Source organism: Eurosta solidaginis, chromosome 1 (genome assembly GCF_040869045.1).
Source record: "Eurosta solidaginis isolate ZX-2024a chromosome 1, ASM4086904v1, whole genome shotgun sequence".
NCBI classification, from domain to species: Eukaryota; Metazoa; Arthropoda; class Insecta; order Diptera; family Tephritidae; genus Eurosta; species Eurosta solidaginis.
Genome location: NC_090319.1, coordinates 321,980,337 through 322,007,779, shown reverse-complemented (window position 1 = coordinate 322,007,779; position 27,443 = coordinate 321,980,337). Strand labels below are relative to the sequence as shown.

At 38.0% G+C, this 27,443-nt stretch overlaps 1 protein-coding gene across 4 annotated transcripts in view; it reads left to right on the top strand.

Moving 5' to 3' along the window:
* Positions 1-27,443, top strand: part of LOC137237739 (decapping and exoribonuclease protein Rai1-like) — a 30,420-nt gene extending 2,977 nt beyond the window's left edge. For 2 of the 4 annotated variants that reach the window (XM_067761849.1, XM_067761846.1), the window contains 3 exons: positions 15,672-15,885; positions 15,951-16,377; positions 25,693-27,443. In XM_067761849.1, coding sequence (XP_067617950.1) covers positions 15,672-15,885; positions 15,951-16,175 — 439 coding nt within the window. In that variant the 3' untranslated portion in view covers positions 16,176-16,377; positions 25,693-27,443. Of the gene's footprint in view, positions 1-15,671; positions 15,886-15,933; positions 16,378-25,692 lie in introns of those variants that run through there. The other 2 variants (XM_067761847.1, XM_067761848.1) reach the window with 2 other exon arrangements.

Sequence of the window (27,443 nt, the reverse complement as noted above, 5' to 3'; positions counted from 1 at the left end):
AATACATAATTTTCGGTAAAACTGTTATAAAGTAACAGATATATATATATAAATTTGGAGAAAGCAATAAGATTGCAATAATGCATATATATCAACAAACAACAGTATTCATTGGGAAATATTAAACCACTAATCAACTTTAACAAATTATGAAGAACCTAAGTCACTTAGATCTTTACGGTCATTTTTAGGTCTTTCGGGTTATTATCGACGATTCATAAAAGATAATGCTCATATAGCTAAACCCCTAACTAAATATTTGAGAGGTGATAATAATCATATAAAACAATCTAAATATGTAAAAAACTCTTTGGATGATGAAGCAAGAAAATCTTTTGAAAAATTAAAATCAATTTTGACTTCTGAAGATGTACTACTCCAGCATCCCGATTATTCAAAGTCATTTGAAATTACAACAGATCCCTCTTCAGTTGCCTTAGGAGCTGTATTATCCCAAAATGGTAGGCCTATTACAATAATATCTAGAACTTTCTCAAGAGCACGCGGTCGCGATCCGAATCAAAGTTCTTTGCTTTTGCTGTTGCTACAAACTAAATGATCCCATTACTAATAATAAATCTTATGGTAAAAAAACAAATAAAATAAAAAGTGATGTACAGATGTTTCAAATTAAAACAAATGCCGTGAGCCGGCAAATCCCAGAAATATGCAAATACGGAAAGTAAAGCTGAGAGTGAACTACAGATAGGGCTATATAGCGAAAGACTTACAACAAAATGAGTGATAGATATTTACAATGTTCAAAAAAACCCAAAAAAGTATCGCAAACTAATTTTTAACAACGAGTCAAAAAAAAAATGCTTATTTTCGAGGTGGAAACGTAATTTAGATTTAACAATTTAAAACAAAATCATACAAAGTTAAATTAAGGCTCCAAAAGCAAAAAAAGTGTTAAGGCAAAATTATTACTAGGGCGTTCAGACAGGATCAAAAAAAATTTCGGAAATAAAAAAAAAGAAGTGAATCTGGACTTTGCAAGTGGAACGGCTACTCTTCTCGGGACTGACGGTTATTAATAAAATTAACAAAATATGTTATTATTATTAACAACACAAATTTTCTGAATTATGGCAGCAGCGGCTTGTCCTCCTTTTCGATCCTCGCTCCCTTTTTATACCTTTCATGAACATGAAATGGTATATTAACTTTGGTCCGATGTTTGTAACGTTGAGAAATATAGAAGATAGACTCACCATTAAGAATACCGAATTGATCAGGGCGACGAACTGAGTTGATATAGCCATGTCCATCTGTCTGTTTGAACGCACACTAGTCCCTCAAGTTTTGAGATATCTCAATGAAATTTGGCACAAGGATGTATTTTTGTATTATATTAGACATTTGTCGGATCCGGTAGGATCGGACCACTATAACATATATCTCCCATACAACCGATCGTTCAGATAAGACGATTTTGGTCATTCCTGCCGCAATTTAGAAAGTATAAACGTTAAACTTGGTGATATTTATTCTAATATATCATAAAAGATTTCCTGAAAAAATCACTTTGATCGGAGCTATATGTATATAGTATCTACCTATCCCATAGAACCGATCGTTCAGATAAGGGGTTTTTTGTCATTTTTTATTTCATATTTATCTTAAAAATCGTTTAGGTATGTACATCTGTTCACTATATATTTCTTATATTATACATCCGAACGGGATAACGTTATTGTTCAGCCCCATTCATGAAAGGTATGAAGGCGAAGACAGTCCCGTCCTTACTTTTTTTTTTTTTTTTTGCTTTGGTACTGGCCAAGTGTGCATGAAGACACGCCTCACGCCTGCACCGATACTGGGCTTATGTGCTACCCCTTTGTGTGCGAAGGTTGTGATATCGGATGGCGATAGATTTTTGAGCCAGGCCAATTCCGTGGCCTCCTAGCCAGTAAAAAAAAACAGAAATATAGGGGCGAGGTTGCATTAGGCGCATATCTGCCATACTGTGTATGTGAACCTTTTTTTTTTGTTATCATAATTCTATTCATTTTATGTATGTAATTGTGTAATCTTATTCGTTTACTTGTTTTTATATATATATTTAATGCTAGATATTACATTTTACTTAAATGTCTGGCTTTATTTATGTAATTTTATTTTATTTTATTTTATAATTTTAGTTAATCTATTTTAATTTAATTTTATTTTATTTTCAACTTTCTGTATTTTATTTGATATCATTACTTAATTTTATCTTTGTATTTTATTTTATTCGATTTATTAAATTTTATTTATTTTAGGTAGTTAATTGTATTTAATTTAAATTTCATTTTAACATCGATAAGACAACGAACGCCAATCACTTCCGCACTCTTTAAAACCAAACTTTTCTGTGAGACTAGATGCTGGCTCGTTTGGCTGTTGAACCCCATAAATCAAAAGCCTTTCCTTTTCACCACTTTCACTCAAGAACGAAAGACACCAATACATACAACCCTATTTTGGCGGGAAACGACAGACATAACTTTCACGATACTAATTTCACCCACACTAACAGATACATATTCATTAGAGTGACCACAAATGCAAAAGTGCTGATTTTTTTTTGCTCCCCGCGCATTTCCTGATAGCTTGACAATAGAAAATAAGATCTGCATAAAAATCTGACCACCTGTAGTGGTAAATAGCCACGCGCATTTGACCTAAAGTTCAAAAATTTACCTAAAAATTATGCATGGCTTTAGAGATCAATATCTCTTTAAACAATGATTTTCGGAGAAATAATGTAATAATCATTTTTATACAAAATGAAACTGGGAACATATTCTTTATATGATATTTATACCTACCGTTATCCTTTCAGGACATATTGAGTCCTTAAGTAGTTTTACACACCATAAATTTTTTTTAATTTACATGCACTATTATAGTCAAGAAAATGATTTAAAATAAGCAAGCCGCATTTTTTCAACCTTTTTTTTTACCAAACTGAAAATATCGTAGTAGGCTTTGCAATTAAAAAAAAAAAAATGTGGTATAGTTTCATTCTTAGCAGGCTATGAAAATGTTGAGATAGGGCAAATTAATGTGCATTAAACAAAAAAACAACAACGATAAACTATACTTCATTTAATTAGTTTTTTTTTAGTATCTTTACACATCATAATTTTTTTTTGATTTACATGCATTATTACAAAGAAAAAACGGTGTCGAATTTTACAAAAAGTAGTACTCTTTTTTTCACAAACTGTAGTAGGCTTTACTAAGTGAATAAAAATATGTATTGATACAAAAATAAAAAAGGGTATCCGCCGAGCTTTTAAGAAGCGACCGCATTTATATATTTATATTGACTGTTCTAATATTTTAACCAGTTCCTCGAACCTTAGAGTTCAGCACTCTGCCCTTTTTTTTTTAATATCTTCCTTTTATTTACTATTATTTTGTTTCAAATACTCTATGAACTTTGTTTTCGACAAATTATTAGAGGGCAAATTTTTGTAGTGCTGCTCCATTGAATGCAATATGAACTGTTTTTGTTGTTCTTGATGGGTTAGTACTGCATTAAAACGAGAAATGAGTGCCACTCACCGATCTGCGATATCATTTACTACTAAAAGTTTTGAAACAATATCTTTAGCTAAACTATAGTTTTCATTATTCTCCCAGCTATATGGATCAGTTTTTAAAAAAGTAAGAATTACTATTTACAAAATCGCAAAGTTCGAAGGCCATTATTGTTTCAACATTAAGATTTACACGCTTTGGACTATCGGGATACCCAATTTTTTTCAAATTCAAAATCATTTTTCTTTTCTATCAATACTTACCGCGTTATCAAAAAAAGCTAAAGCAACATTAGCATCGTTTAAATACCACAAATGATGGAGCAATTTGTTTTGAACTGCATCGGCTATTTCGGAATCAACGTTTTTATAATCATCCAAATCTTTTAGTAATCTTAAATCATATGCAGGTGCCTTTGGAGCCACCTGGCATAGAAACCAATATCTCATATATATACGGACCACGAATATGTTGTATCGGCGAATATTTTCCAAAACTTTTGCTGAAATGTATGTTTAAAAATGCATTCATGGATTTAATTTAATACATAGACAGTAATACTTTTACTTACAAGGCGTGGGAAATTGTTTTCTAAATAAAAATATTTTTAAACAATATATGATTTTTGCCATCCATCTGGCATGGCTGACGGCTCCGGGTTGGGAGATTCTGTAGTTCGGAATGTTTTCCCCAATAAATAGCGCACATAATTTCAGCATTTCGATATAATCATGCCTGGTATTATCTATCTTATTTGTAATTTGATCATGCGTGAAGTCTTTTATATTTTCTCGTATATCTTTCGGGGAAAACTTAGCGTCATCTGCGTCTTCAGTACCATACTCAAAGTCATCTTGCTGTATTTGCGGCCATGTTCTTCGAAATTTTTCGAATAACGAAATTTTCGGTCCAGAACTTGTTTTCTCCACTGTTACTTTAAATGCTGCTCCTGACAAAAGCTCCATTATATGAAGTCTACATGGTAGGTATATCAGTTGCCTGCCTAACTTCTGTTCAACCAAAGCGCAAGCTCCAATTGAAGTGCTGGTATGCTGCTGTTACATGCCGCGATGCTAGGTGAGTACGTACCTTAAGAATGAAACTATACCACATTTTTTTTTTAATTGCAAAGCCTACTACGATATTTTCAGTTTGGTAAAAAAAAAGTTTGAAAAAATGCGGCTTGCTTATTTTAAATCATTTTCTTGACTATAATAGTGCATGTAAATTAAAAAAATTTATGATGTGTAAAACTACTTTAAATAACCTATTAAATGATGTATAGCTTATGCAATTCTCTATTTTTTAAATATCTATTTTTGCCTTTTTAACAAACAAAAAAATTTAAATTTCACTTTAAGGACTCAATATGTCCTGAAAAGATAACGGTAGGTATAAATATCATATGGAGAATATGTTCCCAGTTTCATTTTGTATAAAAATGATTAGTACATTATTTCTCCAAAAATCATTGTTTAAAGAGATATTGGTCTCTAAAGCCATGCATAATTTTTAGGTCAATTTTTGAACTTTAGGTCAAATGCGCGTGGCTATTTCCCACTACAGGTGGTCAGATTTTTATGCAGATCTTATTTTCTATTTTCAAGCTATCAAAAAATGCGCGGGGAGCGAAAAAATTCAATACTTTTGCAAATCCCATATGTTTTGTGGTCACTCTAATATTCATACATCTAACTCACGCTACTAACACACATAAGAGTAACTCCTTTGCTGTTAACGCACAGATACAGCGGTGTTCAGACTTTTGCAATGTTGCATTGACCCACAGGCTGCCGCTACAAAAAACGAAACACCGCCGACAGTGACGAGCACAATATCTGCACAAACATCGACAATGGCATCTCAGCTGGAGTCACAGGAGGCACGCATTTCAGAAATGGCGTCGCAAATTTCATCTCAATTGGAAGAACAGAAGACATATATGTCATCTCAACTGGAAGCGCAAGAGGCACGTATATCTGGAATGTCGACACAAATTTCGGAACAGATATCATCGCAGCTCTTTGCGAAACTGGAAGAGCAGGATGCAAAAATTTTACAACTCGAGGACAAAATTTATGCCGAGATAGCAGCGTTGAAAGGTTGTTGTTGTAGCAGTGCTTCGCCCCATCCAATAGGTGCAGCCGATCACAAATTGTCATCAATATCATCTAACGGGAGTCCAAGGAAACTTGCTGTTTCAACAGAGGTGGACCATATTGAGAGGGGTGTTAGAGGCGTTGGTTCCACATTACAATTAAAGAGATGGTTGGTGTCATGTGGGGATACATTGCAAGCGGGGCATACATGTTGTATGTCGGGGTTGATTCTGGATAGGTAAGAGTTTAACCTGTTACAGTATCCAGATCGAAGTTGAGCTAGAGTGACTCATGTTTCCCTGGGGAGTGTGCGTTCCTCTTCCGCAAGTTTTGGGTACTGTTCTTTAATACTGGATTCAGCGGGCAATTCCCGGCATAAAGGTTCGACGCCTGTTTGTGGAGTTCACTGAGGACCTGCTTGTGTTTTTTGGCTTCATACGGCTGTGTTCTCAGGTGCCGTATTTTCTCATAATGCTTACGGAGATTACTCCTTAAGCCCCTAGGCGGTGTTGGCTCATCAATCAGATACCTGTTGGGATGCCCAGGTTTCTGGGTATTCAACAGGAACTGTTTGGTTAGCATCTCATTTCTCTCCCTGATGGGGAGTATTCCCGCCTCATTATGTAGATGGTGCTCTGGGGACATAAGAAGACAGCCCGTTGTGATTCTGAGAGCAGTATTTTGGCAGGCCTGTAGCTTCTTCCAGTAAGTAGTTTTAAGGCTTGGCGACCATATAGGGGACGCGTAGCATGCAATCGGCTGGCCAATTGCTTTGTAAGTAGTGATGAGCGTTTCTTTATCTTTTCCCCAAGTACTGCCAGCAAGAGATTTGAGGATTTTATTACGGCTCTCGATTTTCGGTACAATCGCGGCTGCATGCTCACCAAAATGTAGATCCTGATCAAACGTCACACCCAAGATTTTGGGGTGTAGGTAGGACAGTCGGTAGCGTAGTGCCATCGACGTGGATGTTCACAATGGTCGACATTTGGGACGTCCAAGCTGTAAATAAGGTCGCGGATGATTTAGTCGGTGATAATGCCAGGTTTCGCGAGGCGAAAAAACTGGAGAGATCAGGGAGGTAGCCTTTATTCTGTTGCAAAGCTCATCGATCTTTGGGCCCTAGCCTGTGGCCATTATTGTGCAGTCATCGGCGTAAAAAACGATAGTGACTCCTTCCGGTGGCGAAGGTAGTTTTGATATGTAAAAATTAAACAAAAGTGGGGATAGGGCACCACCCTGTGGCACCGCTTGTTTAATTCTTCTTGGCTTTGATGGTTCGTTTCTGAATTGCACCGATGCCTGCCGACCACCCAGATAATTTGCGGTCCACCTTTTAAGACATGGGGAAAGGGTAGACCATTCCAAGTCTTGCAGTAACGTGCCATCGTTGACCGTATCAAAAGCATTTCATAGGTCTAGCGCTACGAGTACTGTTCTATGGTGGGGCTTCTGATTTAAACCACAATTTATCTGTGTGCTAATGGCATTTAGCGCGGTGGTGGTGCTATGGAATTTTCTAAAGCCATGCTGATGACAGGCTAGCTGCAAATTTGATTTGAAGTAGGGGAGCAAAATGGCTTCAAGCGTCTTGGCTACTGGCGATAGGAGAGATATGGGGCGAAATGACTCTCCTATGTTAGCTGGTTTCCCAGGCTTTAGTAGCGGGACCACCTTGGTCATTTTCCATTTTTCGGGAATGACAAAGGTGGAAAGAGACAAGTTCAAGACATGCGCTAAATATTTGAAACCCTCTTTCCCTAGGCTTTTAAGCATCGGCATGGCTATGCCGTCTGGGCCCACTGCTTTGGATGGTTTAGCATGACCGATGGCATCCTCAACCTCTTTGGTGGTGATGGTAATCGGAGACGCGCTGAATTTATGCTTATGTGCGTGTCTGTTGGCCCTCCGTCTATCTTTGTCGGCCGTAGAATGCATTATATATTGTCGGCAGAAAGCGCTCGCGCATTTTTTCGCATCCGACAGCACTTTATCGCCAAAGGCGATGGAAATTTTGTCATTGTGCTTAGACGGATTCGATAGGGACTTTACGGTGGACCAAAGTTTACCTATACCGGCAGAGAGGTTACAACCGCTTAGGTACTCCTCCCATTTCGCCCGCTTGTGTTCATCCACAAGCAATCTGATGCGTTGGTTTATATCACTTATTTGGGGGTCGCCGGGATCGAGCTGTCTTATAAGGTCTCGTTCTCTCGCTAAATTTGCGGCCTCCGTCGAAAAGTGAGGCCGAATTTCGGGAATTTTACCGGCGGGAATGAAGCGAGCCGAGGCGGATTCAATGACCTTGCGGAAAGCACACTCCCCTTGGTGAGCATCAGTCGGGATTGGGAGGGCAGCAAAGCGGTTGTCTGTAAAGGATTTGTATTCGTCCCACTTTCCTTTTTTAAAGTTTATGAAAGGGCGTTTTTCTGCGACAATGAAGTCGGCAGTACGCTCGAGCGAAATAAGTATATAGGCAGGTGGTCGGATGCCAATGTTACCATCGGCTGCCAGTTGACGCAGTTTATGAGTCCCGCGCCCACGATACATATATCCGGCGAACTGTGACAGCTTCCTACCATACGTGTGGGGGCATCTCCGTTTATTGTGCAGAACGTCGTTTCTTCTATTTGATCCGCCAACATCTCACCCCTACTGTCCGCCCGCAAGTTTGAATGCCATAGATCGTGATGGGCATTAAAGTTGCCTAAGATAATGCCATTTTTGCCAGTGAGTAAGGCGCTAATATTAGGGCGGTATCCACTGGGGCAACAGGTGGCAGGAGGGATGTAGATGTTGATGATTTCTAGGTTTGCATCGGCTGACCGGACAGATAGGCCTTGACGTTCTAAGACATTGTCCCTGCGGTCGATGCCAGGATCAAATATATGATATTGCACAGAGTGGTGTATGATAAACGCGAGGCCGCCTCCATTCCCGCTCATGCGATCTTTTCTGTGGACATTATACCCAGAACAGGTTTGTAGTGCAGATCCTGCTGTGAGTTTAGTATCTTGAATCGCAGCAATGCGAATGTTGTGCCGCTTCATGAAATCGACTATCTCCGTGATCTTCCCAGTTATCCCATTACAATTTAACTGCAGAATTCTGAAGTGCAACGGGGAAGACGTCGTCACTCTAGGAGTAAGAGATGGGTGAGTACGCCTGGGTTGTGAAAGGCTAGGACGCAACTGCTGTTGTAGCCCTGGGACTGGACGTCCTTGGGTAAGCATTGGGGTACCCGGTGTAATTGGGTTAGCGACCTGGCAACATGACGCAATGAAACCCGTCGGGGGGTTGCCGTCGCGGAGACCAGAACATCTAGGAAAGTGGCACCGCCCAAGGCAGGAGCTGATGCTCGGCAGCCGTTTGAGTTGTTGGCGCCGTGGGGCGCGAGCAGCAGCGGGTACTTCTTGTGGTGTGCTGAGCGGCGGAGCTGCTGGAAGGTAGTGGGGGGCGCTAAGGCGTAGACTACGGGACGCCCTTGGGCGTGAACAGCAAGGAGCCACAAAAGATTTATAAAAGTTACGTGGATGTCGGGTTTTGGGATCAAGCCCAGAAAAACCTGTCCGATGCAACCATCCCTTACACGAGACACACTGAACAGAGTATGACCGTCCTAAAAAGATTATTTTCCGGCAGATGCAGCAAAACCATTTCTCAGGACCGGGGTCAGAGACGGACCCGGATTGGGTTCGACACCTTCCCGGAGCAAGAGAATATGGAGCAGTCCCGCTGCAAGGAGCTGCTGGGAGGATGACAATTTATGGGAAGGACGCAACAAATTAAATGGGGTCACACTGAAATGACAGTCCTTGGTCGGGAAAAATCGCTCCGGTACATAGAACCGACTTCCTTGGTAAGCGAGCATTGAAAGGTCTTATGCAACAGTTACAACTAAATCGCCCAGCTGTTCCAGCGAGCAATCCGAAGGTAAAAACACCATCCTTTGACGGTTCTGTTCCTTTCCAGGTCTTTAAGCTACAGTTTGAGAAGACCGCAGCAGTGAACAACTGGAATGCTGAAGATAAAGTTGCAACTCTATTCGTAGCATTGAAGGGTCCTGCAGCTGAAATCTTACAGACAATTCCAGAGTACGAACGGAACAACTATGAAACATTGATGAGCGCTCTAGAAAGACGTTACGGAAGCGAGCATAGGAAACAGATATATCAAATTGAGTTGCAAAATCGCTACCAAAAAGCGAATGATACTTTGTAGGAGTTTGCGTCGGATGTCGAAAGACTGGCCCATCTAGCAAATGCGGACGCACCCGTGGAATACACCGAGAGGGTAAAAATCCAGAGCTTCATAAATGGCATGCGAGATGTGGCAGCGAAACGAGCTACATATGCGAATCCAAAACTAACATTTGCTGAAACGGTATCGCATGCACTGACTCAGGAAATAGCTTCACTTTTGAGTAAGCCAGCCAACAACAACAACAACAGTAAGCCAGCGTACAAATCTCATCGCCTGGAAGTGGAGAGACCAGGCTGTGTAGACACAATTTTGGAAGCACTGAAGGGGTTACAACAGAAAAATGCCGAAGTTATGAAGTGTTTCAAGTGCGGTAACCCAAGTCACATTGCACGTCATTGCAGCACCGGTCCTGGTAGTTCCAACTTGGTTGGCCGTAAGCGCAAAGCAGGAGGAGATGAGCAACAGCGTGCCAGATGTAGAAATCGAGAGCTAGCTCCAGCTGTTGAATGTCCCGTGATATCTGTCTCGCAAATTGGAAGAAAATCGAGTAGTCTTAACGTCAGAGGAAATGTGGATGGCAAAGAATGTGTACTGACTGTCGGTACAGGCGCATCTCATTTCTTGATCCGATCTGATTTGGTCAACAGGAGAGTAAAGCTATTACCTGGAGCAAGATTGCGTACGATTACTGGCGAGTGTAACCAAGTCCAGGGAGAAGCGGTATGTGAAGTCTTGATTGGGGAGGTCGTGCTTCTACAAAAATTCGTTGTAGCGGAGATTATTGATGAAGTCATATTGGGAGTGGACTTCTTAGTTGACCATGACATCAGGATCGATATGCAGAGAAGGATTATGCGTTATAAGAACCAGGATATACCACTTAACTTAAGTTTGGCGAAGGGGCTCAGTAGTAATCGAGTACTAGTGGGGAAGACTCGGCAAAGACCACGAAAGTCAAAGGCAAAGGTTGATGGATCGAATGGGCCAAATAAAGCGAAATCAAAAGTACCTGTGAGAGAAACACTGGCTTTGGCAAAAACAAATGGATGCACAAAAACGAAGGAACGAATTTTCCAGAAAGAATGCAAGGGTGGTTTCAAGCCATCGCGCACTACTGTTGTGAAACGTCAAGACGATACTGATGATGCAAAGTCAATCCGTCAAGATCAAGCTCTGCGAAGTAGTTCTTCATTGGCCAAGAACAGAGTGTGAGGGAACGGCCCAGGGTAATGAGTAGTAAGATGAAACACTGGCATGACCAGAACTTTAATACTGAAGGTTTCTTGGAGGGAGATTTGGTACTTCTGTGCAGCCCCCACCGGCGGAAAGGTGTTCCATCCAAATATCGGTGCAGTTGGGAAGGTCCGTGCAGAGTTGTGAAGAGGATCAGTGATGTCATCTACCGCATACAAACAATTGGGAAACCACGAAATAGAAGAGTTGTTCATTAGGAGAGGCTAGCAGCGGTTAGATCGAGAGATTTTTCTGATCGGGACGATCAGACTTAGGTGGAGGGCAGTGTTACGAATATTAGCAACACTAAGGGGTACTGTCATCTCTAAGCGGTGCTAAGCAGTGACTTGTATGCACATCAATAGATCAATCATTATGTCTACGCATATGTACGTACACGCAGCGGAGAAGAGACGCACAAACACATGCAGATATCTTATCTAAGATGCTCCCAAAAGTATGCAATTATAATTGTGGCAGTTTCGCTCACAAATACACGCGCATATGAGAAGCTATACACGTGCATCTGTAGTTATAATTATATAGCAGTAAATAAGTAAATTCTGGAAGAGCCTAGAAGTATGCAAACGAGAAATCACAGAGTATAAAAGGCCGCAACAGTAGAGGCGCGACAATCAGTTTCATTTAAGCAAGCTATTGGTTGTGAAGTATCAGTGTTATTGTGAAGTACTTTAATAAAGGCGATTTTGCATATTAAATTTCGGAGTTATTTATTCAACAGTTTAGCGATACGAACGTTATTAGAAGGTTGCGAATAAGAGGATTTGCAGTAAATTCGTTACAATATGTATATAAAATATAAATATCTTTATTTTCCTTGACATCACGAATGAATAAAAAAATTGGAAAATTACAACTATAAAATTATATTCTTCAATTGTATAGTTGCAATTTTCCTAATTTTATTTTTAACCATAATATTGCGTCTTCTACATAGTTTAATCTGAGCGCTTTTCCGAATCTAGTTTTGCAATTTGGTTGAAAGTTAAAAAGTCCCTATGTAGGTAAATTATTCCCTAGCCATTTTTTGGGATACCCTCTTTTCCGGAAAGTGGAGTAGATTATTGTTACCTACATATTTAGTCTATGATATTACAGGCCTTGCAGACTACACCATTTCCAGTTGTAAATGAGAAAGCGTCATTTGAAAATGAGAATAGTTACTTGAAAATGAGAAAGCGTAATTTGAAAATAAGATTTGTAAATTGTAAATGAGATTAGGCAGTTGTAAATAAGAAAGCGTTAAATGTAAATACGAAAGCGTTATATGTAATTGAGAATAGTAAATTGTACAGGCGAAAGCATCACTTCGATATGGGAATAGTCACTTGTAAATAAGAATGGTGAATTGTAAAATCGAAAGCGCCATTTGGAAATGAGATTAGTCATTTGTAAACGCGAAAGCGTCACAAGGAAATGAGAACAGTCACTTGCAAAGGAGAAAGCGTCATTTGAAAATTCGAAAGCTTCAATTATAATTGAGAATAAAAAAAATAAATAAATGTAAGGCGCGATAACCTCTGAAGAGATCTAAGGCCGAGCTTCTCTTCCAATTTACGTCGTGCTCCTCTTGATTTTCCCTACAAATTGGCCGGACGGGACCTACATGATTTTATGCCGACTCCGAACGGCATCTGCAAGGCAGATGAGTTTTCACTGAGAGCTTTTCATGGCAGAAATACACCCGGAGCGTTTGCCAAAGACTGCCGAGGGGCGACCCCGCCTAGAAAAATTTTCTTCTAATTGAAAAACCTTATTTCTAAAATTTTTGATGTTGCTTTGCCCGGGGTTTGAACCCAGGGCATCCGGTGTGGTAGGCGGAGCACGCTACCATCACACCACGTTGGAATAGTTACTTTTAAATGAGAATAGTCAATTGTAAATGCGAAATCGTCATATGTAAATGAGAATAGTCACTTGTAAATTAGAAAGTATCAAATGAAAATGCGAAAGCATCATTTGTAATTGAGAATACGTAGTCAATTATAAATAAGAAAGTATCACTTAGAAATGCGAAAGAGCTATATAGAAATGCGAAAGCGTTATATAGAAATGAGAAAAGTGAGTAAATTTTGAATGAGAAAACATTAAGTGAAAATACGAAAGTTATTAAGAATAAAAATTGTAAATTGAAAATGCGAAATTCGTTTTATTCAGTACTAAACATTGAATTTAAATTAACGTGTAATAAATAGTATATCGAGCAAAGGCAATAACTACAAATTGGTTTGGGTTCAATGCACTGCCCATGAAAGGGATGCCCACGTGGTAATTGGCGAACAACGGACTTCATTTGCATTTTATTTGCGCACACAGCACAATTGTCTTTAAACTCCATTTTGGTAGCGCTCGAAAAGTGCGGTTATGCATACACATATGCATACACTTTCTAATCGTAAAGTGGTTTATGTAAAAGTATAAATAAGGAGTCCGAAGTCCGTGGGACACAATGGGAATAATAAACAAAGCCTTATTAATACCTAGTGTTATTTTAGTGAAGTAAGTAGGTAGTGGTTAAATACTATCCTAAAAGCTAACCGCGGTTTTAAGTTATTTAAGCAATTAGTTTGGATCTGCTTTCTCATTTGCAACTGACTATTCTTATTTCGATGTGACGCTTTCGCATTTTCAAGTGATACTTTCTAATTTATAACTGAGTACGTATTCTCAATTACAAATGACGCCTTCGCATTTTCATTTTTGCTTTCTCATTTACAAGTGACTTTTCTCTTTCTCATTTTCAATTTACAATTTTTATTCTTAATAACTTTCGCATTTTCACTTAATGCTTTCTCATTCAAAATTTACTCACTTTTCTCATTTCTGTATAACGCTTTCGCATTTCCATATAGCTCTTTCGCATTTTCAAGTAATACTTTCTAATTTATAACTGAGTACGTATTCTCAATTACAAATGACGCCTTCGCATTTTCATTTTTGCTTTCTCATTTACAAGTGACTATTCTCTTTTCCATATGACGCTTTCGCATTTACAATTGACTATTCGCATTTATAACTGACGCTTTCTAAATGACACCTTCTCATTTACATGTGACTATTCGCATTTCCAAATGACGCTTTCGCATTTACAATTGACTAATCTCATTTCCAAATGACGCTTTCGCATTTAAAATTCACTATTCTCATTTAAAACTGACTATTCTCATTTACAATTGACTATTCGCATATCTATGTGACGCTTTCTTATTTACAATTGACAATTCTCATTTTCAAATGACGCTTTCGCATTTACAATTCACTATTTTCATTTACAACTGACTATTCTCAATTACAATTGACGCTTTCGAAATTTCATTTACAAGTGACTATTCTCATATCGAAGTGACGCTTCGCATTTACAAATGACTATTCTCATTTCCATATGACACTTTCGCATTTATATCTGACGCTTTCTCGTTTACAACTGGAAATGGTGTAGTTAACAGTATATATTTTAGTCAAATGAAATGGAAAATAATATTTAGATACAACCTGTAACAAGCGAAGTCTTCCATATGGAGAAATTGGAAAATTTGTCCACAAGAATATCATTATAATACAAAGTGCTAAAGCAAGCTAGCATGCGTTTCACTGGCTTATATTGAGCCCCCAACTTTCAATATGAACAATAATATTGGCGGTAAAGATCTAGATGGAACATTAAGCTTTATGAGTTCTAACAATTTCCAAGTTGGAACTTCCAACCCCAAGAGTTCGCAATTCAATCAATCTATTACGAGAAATATAAGACGGAATACGCCAGTCAAACCAAACAAAGTGCAGGAACCCTCTTCGAACACGCTCCAGTGTATTTGAGTGAAAAGAGGGCTTCCAAACCATGGCCGCATATTTCAGCTTCAACCTAACAAAGCCGGGCAGCATATTACAGCTTTTTTTTGTATATTTCCAGGGAACGAAAATCTAAAGTTGACAAATTAAACCCCTTCTTGATAATCTACAGAAGAGTGCCCAACAATATTTAACTTGAAGAAATATTCTGTTCTGGGCCGCCGTGGTGTGATGGTAGCGTACTCCGCCTACCACACCTCGGTTCACGCCCCGGCAAAGGAACAAAAAAATTTAAAAAAGTTTTTTTTCAATTAGAAGAAAATTTTTCTAACGGGGTCGCCCTTCAGCAATGTTTGACAAGCACTCCGAGTGTACAAGCGAAAATCTGTCTGCAGCCCCAAAAAAATTTCGTTTTTCCAAAAAGTAGTTAAAATGCATGCGCAAATACCCATATGCACTTAACCAAATATGTGCCTATTTTCGAAAAAGCCATATTATCTTTTGCAGCGAATTCAGCGAAATAAAATGTTGAATTATTTCGTATTTTTCTATTTTTCGTAAATTATTGAAAATAATTTATTTTTGATTGTCATTTGTTACATTGACAATAAAATTCGAAGCACTAAGCAAAACTGACTGGATTTTTCACTGGATTAGGCATTCAATAAAGCAATAATGAGATAATTAAGTATTTGTATTTTGTAATGAAGATTGAGTTCGATTAGGGCTTTAATGTAGAAAAGTTTACTAATTATTTCATTAAGCCTCTGTGTGAAATTGGCATTATCTTTTCAGTCGTAATTTGGAAGAAATCAATCAATGTAAATTTATTCAAACTAAATTACTGTGGAATAAGGAGAACCGTGACATACTTACACACCCAAAATGTCTGCTTTGGTGGGCCCAATTATATTTGGCCAATACAAATGATATCTGCATTGGTCGTAAGGACAGGGATGGTGTTGTGCGCACTCCAGCACAGCTGATTAAAGTACAAAATATGCCAAAGGTGGGATTTGCATTACTAGTTTTGTTACATTTTTGTACCTAATTTTAGCTTTACCATACTTTTAGAATCAAAAATGGAAACCGTCAATTAGTATCCGCTCCTTGATCACAATGTTAACTCTAATTAATGAAACGATGTCCAATATTAACTGTCCCTTTACTGTTTGGGAATTTAAATTCGATTCCTATGCCAGTTGTATTAAAACGAAAATTCATAGGGGTAAAACAAATCTTTCGTTCCTGCCAGATAGTTATATTGAAAAATGCAAGTATCAAACAAGACCCAATTAACTTCGTGTCTTGAATTAGTCTTGAGACTTAAGTTGGATATCGCACAGTGTCATATTGATTAGAACTACCGTACCATAACACACAGTCATACCATACTCGTAAAGCAATGTATAGAATTTCACTTTTACACCATAATTATAAATCCTTGAATGTTGAATTGAAAGACTGGCGGAAAAAGAACGCATGCAACTATAAAAACAGAGTGAGTAGCAAACACCTTAATAACTATAATAGCACTAGTCAGTTATTTAGACCCGGTAATAAGGGCGGTCAATAGCGCGTTGAACTTTAAAACAGGGCCCGTATAACGTTTTACGATCCGTGGTCGACTCTCATTTTTATACTCAGGGTGCTTTGCACACAGAGTATATTAACTTTGATTGGATAACGGTTGGTTGTACAGGTAGAAAGGAAACGAGATAGATACAGACTACCATATATCAAAATCATCAGTATCGAAAAAAATTTGATTGAACCATGTCCGTCCGTGCGTCCGTCTGTCCGTTAACACGATAACTTGAGTAAATATTAAGATATCTTCACTAAATTTGGTACATGAGCTATTGGAATGAGCGAAATCGGATGATAACCACTCCCACTTTTTATATACATATATAACATTTTGGAAAACACAAAAAACCTGATTATTTAGTAAATAATACACCTAGAATGTTGAAATTTGACAAGTGGACTGATATTGAAACTCTTGATAAAAATTTGAAAAAAAATTTTAAAATGGGCGTGCACCGCCCACTTGTGATAAAATCAATTTTACAAATATTAACCATAAATCAAAAATCGTTAAAACAATCGTAACAAAATTCGGCAGAGGTTGCCCTTAGTACAAGAAATGGTTTGAAGAAAAATTTACGAAATCGGTTAAGGGCCACGCCCACTTTTATTTAAAAGATTTTTAAAAGGGTCGTGGAAGAATAAAATAAGCTATATCTTTGCAAAAAAGAGCTTTATATCAATGGTATATCATTTCCCAAAAAACTTCAAATTTAAAAAAATGGGCGTGGCACCGCCCTTTTATGATAAACAATTTTCTATGGTTCGGGAGCCATAACTCGATGAAAAATTAACATACATTGTGTACACATAGTTTCCTTACAGCAGAAAATATGTCTAGTAAAATTGGACGAGATCGGTTAAAGACCACGGCAACTTAGATATAAAACAAGTAAGGAAGGCTAAGTTCGGGTGTAACCGAACATTACATACTCAGTTGCGAGCTGTGGAGACAAAGTAAGGAAAAATCACCATGTTGTAAAAAGAACCTAGGGTAACCCTGGAATGTGTTTGTATGACATGTGTATCAAATGAAATGTGTTAATGATAATTTTAAAAGGGAGTGGGCCTAAGTTCTATAGGTGAACGCCTTTTCGAGATATCGCCATAAAGGTGGACCAGGGGTGACTCTAGAATTTATTTTGTACGATATGAGTATCAAATAAAAGGTGTGAATGAGTATTTTAAGAGGGCGTGGGCCTTAGTTCTATATGTTGAGGCTTTTCGAGATATCGCCATAAAGGTGGACCAGGGGTGACTCTAGAATTTGTTTGTACTATATGGGTATCAAATGAAAGGTGTAAATGAGTATTTTGAAACGGAGTGGGCCTTGGTTCTATAGGTGGACGCCTTTTCGGAATATCGTTATAAAAGTGGACCAGGGTTGACTCTAGAATGCGTTTGTACAATATGGGTATCAAACGAAAGGTGTTAATAAGTGTTTTAAAAGGGAGTGGGCCTTAGTTCTATGGGTGGACGCCTTTTCGGGATATCGCCATAAACGTGGACCAGGGGTGACTCTAGAATGCGTTTGTACAATATGGTTATCAAATGAAAGGTGTTAATGAGTATTTTAAAAGGGCGTGGGCCTTAGTTCTATAGGTGAGCGCCTTTTCGAGATATCGCCATAAAGGTGGACCAGGGGGTGACTCTAGAATTTGTTTGTACGATATGGGTATCAAATGAAAGGTGTTAATGAGTATTTTAAAAGGGCGTGGGCCTTAGTTCTATAGGTGGACGCCTTTTCAAGATATCGCCATAAAGGTGGACCAGGGGTGACTCTAGAATTTGTTTGTACGATATGGGTATCAAATGAAAGGTGTTAATGAGTATTTTAAAAGGGAGTGGGCCTTAGTTCTATAGGTGGATGCCTTTTCGAGATATCGCCATAAAGGCGGGCCAGGGGTGGCTCTAGAATTTTTTTGTACGATATGGTTATCAAATAAAAGGTGTTAATGAGTATTTTAAAAAGGAGTGGCCCTTAGTTGTATATGTGAAGGCGTTTTCGAGATATCGACCAAAATGTGGACCAGGGTGATCCAGAACATCATCTGTCGGGTACCGCTAATTTATTTATATATGTATTACCACGAACAGTATTCCTTCCAAGATTCCAAGGGCTTTTGTATTCGCCCTGCAAAACTTTTTCATTTTCTTCTACTTAATATGGTAGGTGTCACACCCATTTTACCAAGTTTTTTTCTAATGTTATATTTTGCGTCAAAAGACCAATACAATTACCATGTTTCATCCCTTTTTTCGTATTTGGTATATAATTATGGCATTTTTTTCATTTTTCGTAATTTTCGATATCGAAAAAGTGGGCGTGGTCATAGTCGGATTTCGGCCATTTTTTACACCAATACAAAGTGAGTTCAGATAAGTACGTGAACTGAGTTTAGTAAAGATACATCGATTTTTGCTCAAGTTATCGTGTTAACGGCCGAGCGGAAGGACAGACGGTCGACTGTGTATAAAAACTGGGCGTGGCTTCAAACCGATTTCGCCCTTTTTCACAGAAAACAGTTATCGTCCTAGAATCTAAGCCTCTACCAAATTTCACAAGGATTGGTAAATTTTTGTTCGACTTATGGCATTAAAAGTATCCTAGACAAATTAAATGAAAAAGGGCGGAGCCACGCCCATTTTGAAATTTTCTTTTATTTTTGTATTTTGTTGCAACATATCATTGCTGGAGTTGAATGTTGACATAATTTACTTATATACTGTAAAGATATTAACTTTTCTTTTAAAATTTGAATTTAAGAATTTTTTTTTTAAAAAGTGGGCGTGGTCGTTCTCCGATTTTGCTAATTTTTATTAAGCAGACATATAGTAATAAGAGTAACGTTCCTGCCAAGTTTCATCATGATATCTTCAACGACTGCCAAATTACAGCTTGCAAAACTTCTAAATTACCTTCTTTTAAAAGTGGGCGGTTCCACGCCCATTGTCCAAAATTTTACTAGTTTTCTATTCTGCGTCATAATTTCAACTCAACTACCAAGTTTCATCGCTTAACCCGTATTTGGTAATGAATTATCGCACTTTTTCGATTTTTCAAAATTTTCGATATCGAAAAAGTGGGCGTGGTTTTTGTCCGATATCGTTCATTTTAAATAGCGATCTGAGATGAGTGCCCGGGAACCTACATACCAAATTTCATCAAGATACCTCAAAATTTACTCAAGTTATCGTGTTAACGGACAGACGGACGGACGGACGGACATCGCTCAATCGAATTTTTTTTCGATACTGATGATTTTGATATATGGAAGTCTATATCTATCTCGATTCCTTTATATCTGTAAAACCAACCGTTATCCAATCAAAGTTAATATACTCTGTGAGCTCTGCTCAACTGAGTATAACAAGTTTAAAAGGTCATAGACTAGAATAATAAGCTATAACTTAGCAAAAAATGAATAATATTTCACTTATCAAGTTTTATTGTAAGAGGAAATGAGAATTTTTTTTTAAACGGGCGGTGCCACGTGTTATGTAGAAAATGAAATGTACAGGTGAAGCTCACGCTGAGTATATAATGTTCGGTTACACACGAACTTAGACACCATTACTTGTTTAAATCACAAAAGCTCTAAAATGGTGGATCAGATTAATGAAATATGTGAAATAGCGACAAACAGTACTGTTGTTGTTTTTGTAGCGATAAGGACATCTCCCGAAAGCCTTCGGGAGTGTTATCGATGTTGGTGGTCCTTTGCCGGATGCAGATCCGGTACGTCCCGGTACCAAGCCGGCCACCTCGGGAACGATTTGTTATGACCACATGCGACCTCCTAGGCCATCCCGCTCTCCCACCCCCTAGATCCGTGAGGAGTTCGGGATCGCCATAGCCTCGGCTGTTAATGAAACAGGATTCGCTACAGATAGGTGAGGTTGACAATTTGGTTTGAAGAAGCTATATATTGCGCTGGCAACCTGAAAGAGTTGCGGTACACAACCCCTTGAATCAGGTATTTTAAACGTCTTTAACCAAGTTATACAGCCTTAAAGTATGCTTCTTGTTTAACAAAACGAATAAACAAACAGACCTCGGAAGGATATTAAAGTATGATGAAAAGGCACATGAAAAGGTCTTCAGAGTCATCCATAAAAAATCGTCGGACTACTATGCCAGGGATTGCCCTGTGAAACCCGTTCTTAAAGATAAATACCCTTAACTCGCAGCTGGGGAAAGCAACCTCCCCAGGGAGACCCGCGTCACTCCAGCTCAAGTTCGATCTGGATACTGTAATAATACCACATACCTAATGTATGTTCCGCTTGTGATGTGTCCCCCAAATGATATCAACCATATTTTAACTTGCAATTTAGGACCAATTCCTGAGTTCCCCAGCGGGTTATGGGGCCAGAATATACCCGCGGTAGGTATGCCTACCACAGGGGCGCCTAAAATACCAGATTCAAGGGGCTGTGTAGCGCAACCCTTCAGGTTGCCAGCGCAATATATAGCTACTTCAAACCAATTGTCAACCTCACCTATCCGCGGCGAATATTGTTTTACTAACAGACGAGGCTCTGGGGGCCCCAAGCTCCTCATGGAACTTGGGGGTGGAGAGGAGGGGCCTGAAGGTTGAATGGGGCCATATAAATCGTTCCCGAGATGGTCGGGCTAGCAGCTTAATGGTGCTGTGTTACCGGAGCGTACCGGATCTGTATCCGGCGAAGGACCATCACAGCGACAACACTTCCCAAAGCCTTCGGGGAGTAACCTTATCGCTACAGCAACAAAAACTAACACCCTTATCTCTCTGGTCCTGTTGAAACTGCAAGTTTTCTCGGACTTCCGTTAGAGGCTATTTATGACAATTTGTGAGTGGTCGCATCTATTGGATGGGACGAAGCAATGCTACAACTACAACAGCAACAAATTTGAACTAATTATATATCTTGTCAAGGCCAAAATAGTGACACATCAACAAAAAAAAAAGAAACAATAAAAAACATTTGCGTCCGTAAGTAGAAGCATCAACAAAAAAAAAAAACGAAAAATTACTTTTGTTCCAAGATCATCTAAAAGCTTCAAAGTTTATGGAGGCCTTCCGCAACTTGCGAATGGACGAAGAAGCTACGGCCAAGAAAGTATTTAAATCGACACCCCGGTTTGGAAGCAGAGGAATCCACTGAGTTGGGGTAGGAAGGTGGGGGAATACTTGTTGTTGTTGTTGTTGTAGCGATAAGGTTACTCCCCGAAGGCCTTGGGGAACGTTATCGATGCGACGGTCCTTTGCCGGATACAGATCCGGTACGCTCCGGTCACACAGCACCATTAAGGTGCTGGCCTGACCATCCCTCCCCACCCGCAAGTTCCATGAGGAGCTTGGGGTCGCCAGAGCCTCGTCTGTTAGTGAAACGGGACTAGCCGCTCGATGGTGAGGTTGAAAATTGGGTTGGAGAAGCTATATATTCCGCTACACAGGCCCTTGAACCCTGGGGGAATACTTGATCTCCCTTGATGCTCCCAGTAATGTTGGCCGATCCCGTGATTTTTGAGGAACAATGTTATCTGTGATGGTGACCTCTCAGTCACAGCGGCTTTTAACCGCGAATGTGGCTGAAAAAAAAAAAACAAATACCACGCCAACAGGAATCAGTTTTGGTGAGTCTATACGACAGCATGACACTTCTAATACGCGTCCAAAAATATCCAAAGAGGTGTTAAAAGACGCGTATTGCCCTTGACAACAATAATCCGAAGGCGAAAAATAAAAATTTTGGGTCTATCAACAGATATTTGCGAAAGAAATTGAAAATTTTCATGTGGTAGTTGTAATTTTGAAGATTTTGTGATATCCACAAAAAAATTGTGAACAGAAGTGTTTTGCTCGGATATAGTTTTGGTCTCCAAACCGGTCTCGGAGCACTCCTGGGTTATTTTCCAGTTTTTCGTTCATATTTTTTGAACGAGCTAAAATTTTTATTTTCTGACTTCGGATAATTGTTGTCGAGGTCAATACGCGTCTTCTGACACCTCTTTCGATATTTTTGGACGTGTATTAGCAGTGTCATGCTGTCATATAGAATTTTCCCTGCGGATTATGATGCGAATAAAAAACTCTGCGTAAAGGCCGCGGTACAATTACATTTTTCATATAGATGAGTTCACACAAGCTTAAAGGGCGAATTAATGGTGACTTATAACCATAAAGCCATAACCAACTAAATCAGCTGATCGAACCTACCTTATGGAAAGGAATGTAATCGATTAATGGTGCCATACCATAACGCTAACCCCATATCCAATCAATTGGTTTTTGGTTCCTAGCCATATCCATAACCCAAAAATATTTGAGTTGGTGAATTTAATAACTTTTTGTAGATTTTCTTCATTGTTTTGGATACGTTATGACTAAGAGACTTATTTTTTGCGGAATATGTTTGTAATTTTTTGCGTTTTCTTCATTTTTATGAAATTTTCACAATTTTTAGGTTAAGGCACCATTAATCGATCACATTGAGATGGTTATGGATATGGGTATGGTTACGACTATGGCGTTAGGGTTAAGGAAGTTTAATTTGGATTTAAGCTGGAGACATTGGTGCTTTATCGGCAACCGTATCGGTAACCTTTTAACAGCTGATTCGACCAACCTTATGAGAATCAATGCAATCGATTATTGGTGCCGCTAAGGTCGTAACCGTATCGTAGCCAACCAATTAGGTTTTGGTTACCGTCGTAACGATAAACAGCTGATTACGTTAGGGATACGGATACAGCGATACGACATACGGCACCAATGACTCCGGCTTTATGCACTCTAATAACATCGCCACAATAACCAAGATGTTGCGTTTGTAAATATGAAGGAACTTCAGACTTGGCAATTGATGTTTATTACGCCTTGCCCATTCACATACAAAATTTCGCGAAACACTGTTATGAACATTCTCTCTATACAACAAAAATACTTGCTAACAAATTTTTGGTAAAAATAATTTCACTTGCAAAGTGTGCCAACACCCTTTGCCAAAGCAAATGTCAATATCAGATGGCGCCAGTGTCGCTCATTCTACCGTTCTCCATAAAAATACGTACAATCTACTCAATGCATAAGCTTGTGTTAAACTCATCTATATGAAAAACTGCTTTTGTGTCGGAGCTATAACATTGTAAACTTCATTGTGAATGATGACTAAGTGTGATATCTTATCTGTCAACTGCCTAACAGGATGTTCAATATGGCTACTTTTTAGCGTTTTGACAGGGTGTTCAATATGGCGGCGCCTATCTTCAGCGGGTGATAGAAAGAGATACAGAATGAGACAGCGATAGTCAATTACAAATCAGGTGATCCAATCACTTTGGAATTTTGACGTCTATGCAGAAGATATCAAATTTAGTTATCATTCACAATGGTAAACTTTACCAAGTAGCGCAACTAACAACTGATTAGCACACACACACAAACATCACCAATGGCCATATTACGGAAATCTTTAGGGAAATTCAAGCTAAATTTTTAAACAGACATAAAATGTTATAATTTTGCAATATATAGCATCTAGGACACCTTAATTGCAGTAATTGAAAGAAAATGTTTGCTTATACTCAAGTATTTAATTATTTTTTCTAAATTTATCTTTAATATTGATCCTATGATTGAAGGTATATTGATCCAATGCAACTCTGCTCTTCCTACTGTTCTTCATTCCACTCCATTCGAGTGTCCTCTTTCACTGAATTCGAGTGCCTTCCACTCTATTCGCAACATAACCTCAATTTAAGCTGCCAAACTATATAGTTAGCAATTGCTGTCTTTCAGTGAGTTTTACAGCTCTGGCTCACGCTCAATTTTCACGGGAATGCTCTGGATCATTGAGAGACTTGAGAAGCAGATGTCGTGAAATTTTCGCACACGTGAAATGTTATAGGCAGATGTCGCCGCTGATTTTCATTTAACTCATACGGCGAAAGGCTAAACAGCGAAATCTATTTTTGAATAAGTAGGTATATTAAAGGCCGCGTTGCCAACCTAAAAAGAAGTAATTAACAAATTATCTGGCTCACAAATTGAACCAGACTTCTATCTGGATTTATCTGGCTCAAATCGTTGTTGCATTTACATGCAAATTTATTTATCTGGCTCAGGATTTTGCCACCGGATGATAGCTAATGCTGCGTAATTTTTTGGGACATCTACTGTTATTCAGTCGCAGATAAGTAACCTGCTCATTGTATTGGTTTATAGCATAGAAGCGATTTGCTCCTGTGATGAGAGCTATGTTTGAGTCGGTGATTGGTAACGGGAAATAAATGCTGTCACAGGCAATCAGTCACGAATATTCCTTAAGCTGTCGCTGAAGTCTACTGTGATACTTCAGTAGCTGTGACAAAATCACAGGTACACAGATATTTGCCAACTCTAGCTCCCAGTTGGTGTCATTTATCACGATACAGGTATGTCTGTCGCCACTTACAGCTCCGACACATAAGCAGTTTTTCATATAGATGAGTTTAACACATGCTTATGCATTATGAGTAGATTGCACGTATTTTTATGGAGAATGGTAGAACGAGCGACACTGGCGCCATCTGATATTAAAAAGTAGCCAACTCCCCAATTTTGTTCCAAGCAAATCATAAGAAGAATTTGACATTTGCTTTGGCTAAGGGTGTTGGCAAACTTTGCAAGTGAAATTATTTTTCCCACTGGTTGGTAAATTTTCTAACATTTTTCACAATTAAAAATTGCAATATAACAATCAAATACGACACAAAATATGTTAGCAAGTATTTTTGTTGTATAGGGAGAATGTTTACAACAGTGCTTCGCGAAATTTTGTATGTGAATGGGCAAGGCGTAATAAACTTCAATTGCCAAGTCTGAAGTTCCTTCATATTTACAAACGCAACATCTTGGTTGATTGTGGCGATGTTATTGGAATGCATAAGCTTGTGTTAAACGCATCTATATGAAAAATGTCATTGTACCGCGGCCATTAATGATGATGATTTTGAATTTGTCGTAAATATGATAATATAAAATTAATCTACTAAGTACTTGTAGTCACAATTGCACGTATTGCCTCACATACCTCAATGCGAGGAACCATTTCAGTGCTATTGCGATTTAAAAAATTGTATTTGATCACGGATCGTATAACACGATACAAGCCCAGCTTTTCAATTAAGAATTCTTTAAATTAATCAGATCCTCTCTTTTTTCTATTTTTGAAAATTTTCTATGTATATATCTAACAGAGCTTTCTGGTGTGACAAATTTACCAGTTTATCGATTCTCACAACAACAATATGCTGCCAAAATAATAGTTTTATGATAATGAATGTTGTATTTGAAGTATTTGTTTATGAGATATAAAATTGTGCCTCATTCTAACAATAGTTAGCAACCTTAAAGCATTTGAATAATTATTAAATTTAAAAAATTAAATATTAAAAAACTTGTACTCTGGTATCTCCTAAAAAATATAAGGGAGTTCAGAATTTTGTGTATTTGATGTTGGAAACGTTCATGATTCAATCACTAGAGGTTTGCTCGGTTAACAAATTTTTTGACAATTGCAGCAATCTTGCCCCCAAATCGAATTTATTGCTGTGCTTTTTTTTACAAATTTATGAAAAATAATTGTCGAAAAATAAGAGTCAAACAATTTACAATTGTCAGATAAGTACTGAACTCCATAACTCCTTAGTACTAGTTTTCTGAATTTATGGGAAATTTATTTAATATACCAGAATCTACTGACTGAACAAAAGAAATTTCCTTCCGTCAACTTACGAAAATAGGAAACTTTAACCAAAATTAAAATTCGACCAGAAAATGGACTCTTGTAAAAATGCCATAAGCTAATACTAGAGATGCTATAAGGAAATATTGTACTCCTTGAGCATGTTCATTCTACTTACACGAAAAAAAACTACGAAGTTTCAGATTAAATATGTAGGTAAATGAATTCCCTGGTAGCAAGATCGCACATAAGCTAAACTGTTCTGTCAAAGTCAAAATTAAAAGTCGTAATGTTCTAAGAAATTAAGCCATTTTTCTTCTATTTTTTTTTTAGATCATGTCGACTACTGAGTGGAAACATCCTATCTCAGATTTTTTTTCATCAGCTCCTTATCTCATTTCCAAATTGTTGGATTTTATGCTCAGATAAGACATTTTTGAAACAAATTCTGGGATAGTGCGTTTTTGAATAAAAATCTATCATTTCATGAAATATTTATTGAAAAATTATTAATTTCGCGAAAACCTGTTGGCATTTACAAAATTATTATCACTACTTCTGTACTACTCAAGGTACTTTTCTACTATATTTTCGTTGAATGGGATTGAATAATTACCCACTGTCCTTGCCAAGGCGAATCCATACCATGTGATGGCAAAGCGAGTTCAACCAATTCGCCGTACAGAAGAATATCAAGTCAAAATCTTAGTTAAAGCAACCGCAGTTCTGATTTTTAAATTTGGGAGTATCAAAGCTCTGCTGACATCAAAGAACAAACGTCTAAAAATTGAATCAAGGGAAACTTTGATATTGTAAATGAAAGCTGCGGATCGTAAACAACTTTTTTCATTTTAAATTTTTTCTTTGCATATTTTGTTTTAACATTTGTTGATTTGCTATTCATAATTAAAAAAATAAACTACGGTTTTTGACGTTGCGTTTTTGTAGTCACGTCGCAAATGCATAACCGTGTATTTTGTTAGTGTACTGTTAAAAATATGCTACGGAAGTTTGCAATGCAATGATGCTAGACAGTTTGCACAAAATCCTGAACTCCCTGAAAAATGTGCAATACTCGATAAAGAGTATTTTGAATATTATTAAACTTATGTATATTATATACATTTCATTTATTACTATGCTAGATATATGTATATATGTACCTTCTTTAGTTTCTTTTCAATTGAACTGCATGATTCATATTTATTTAAATACATATGTATGTGTATATGATAATAAAATATTTTTTAATTTAATTCAAAA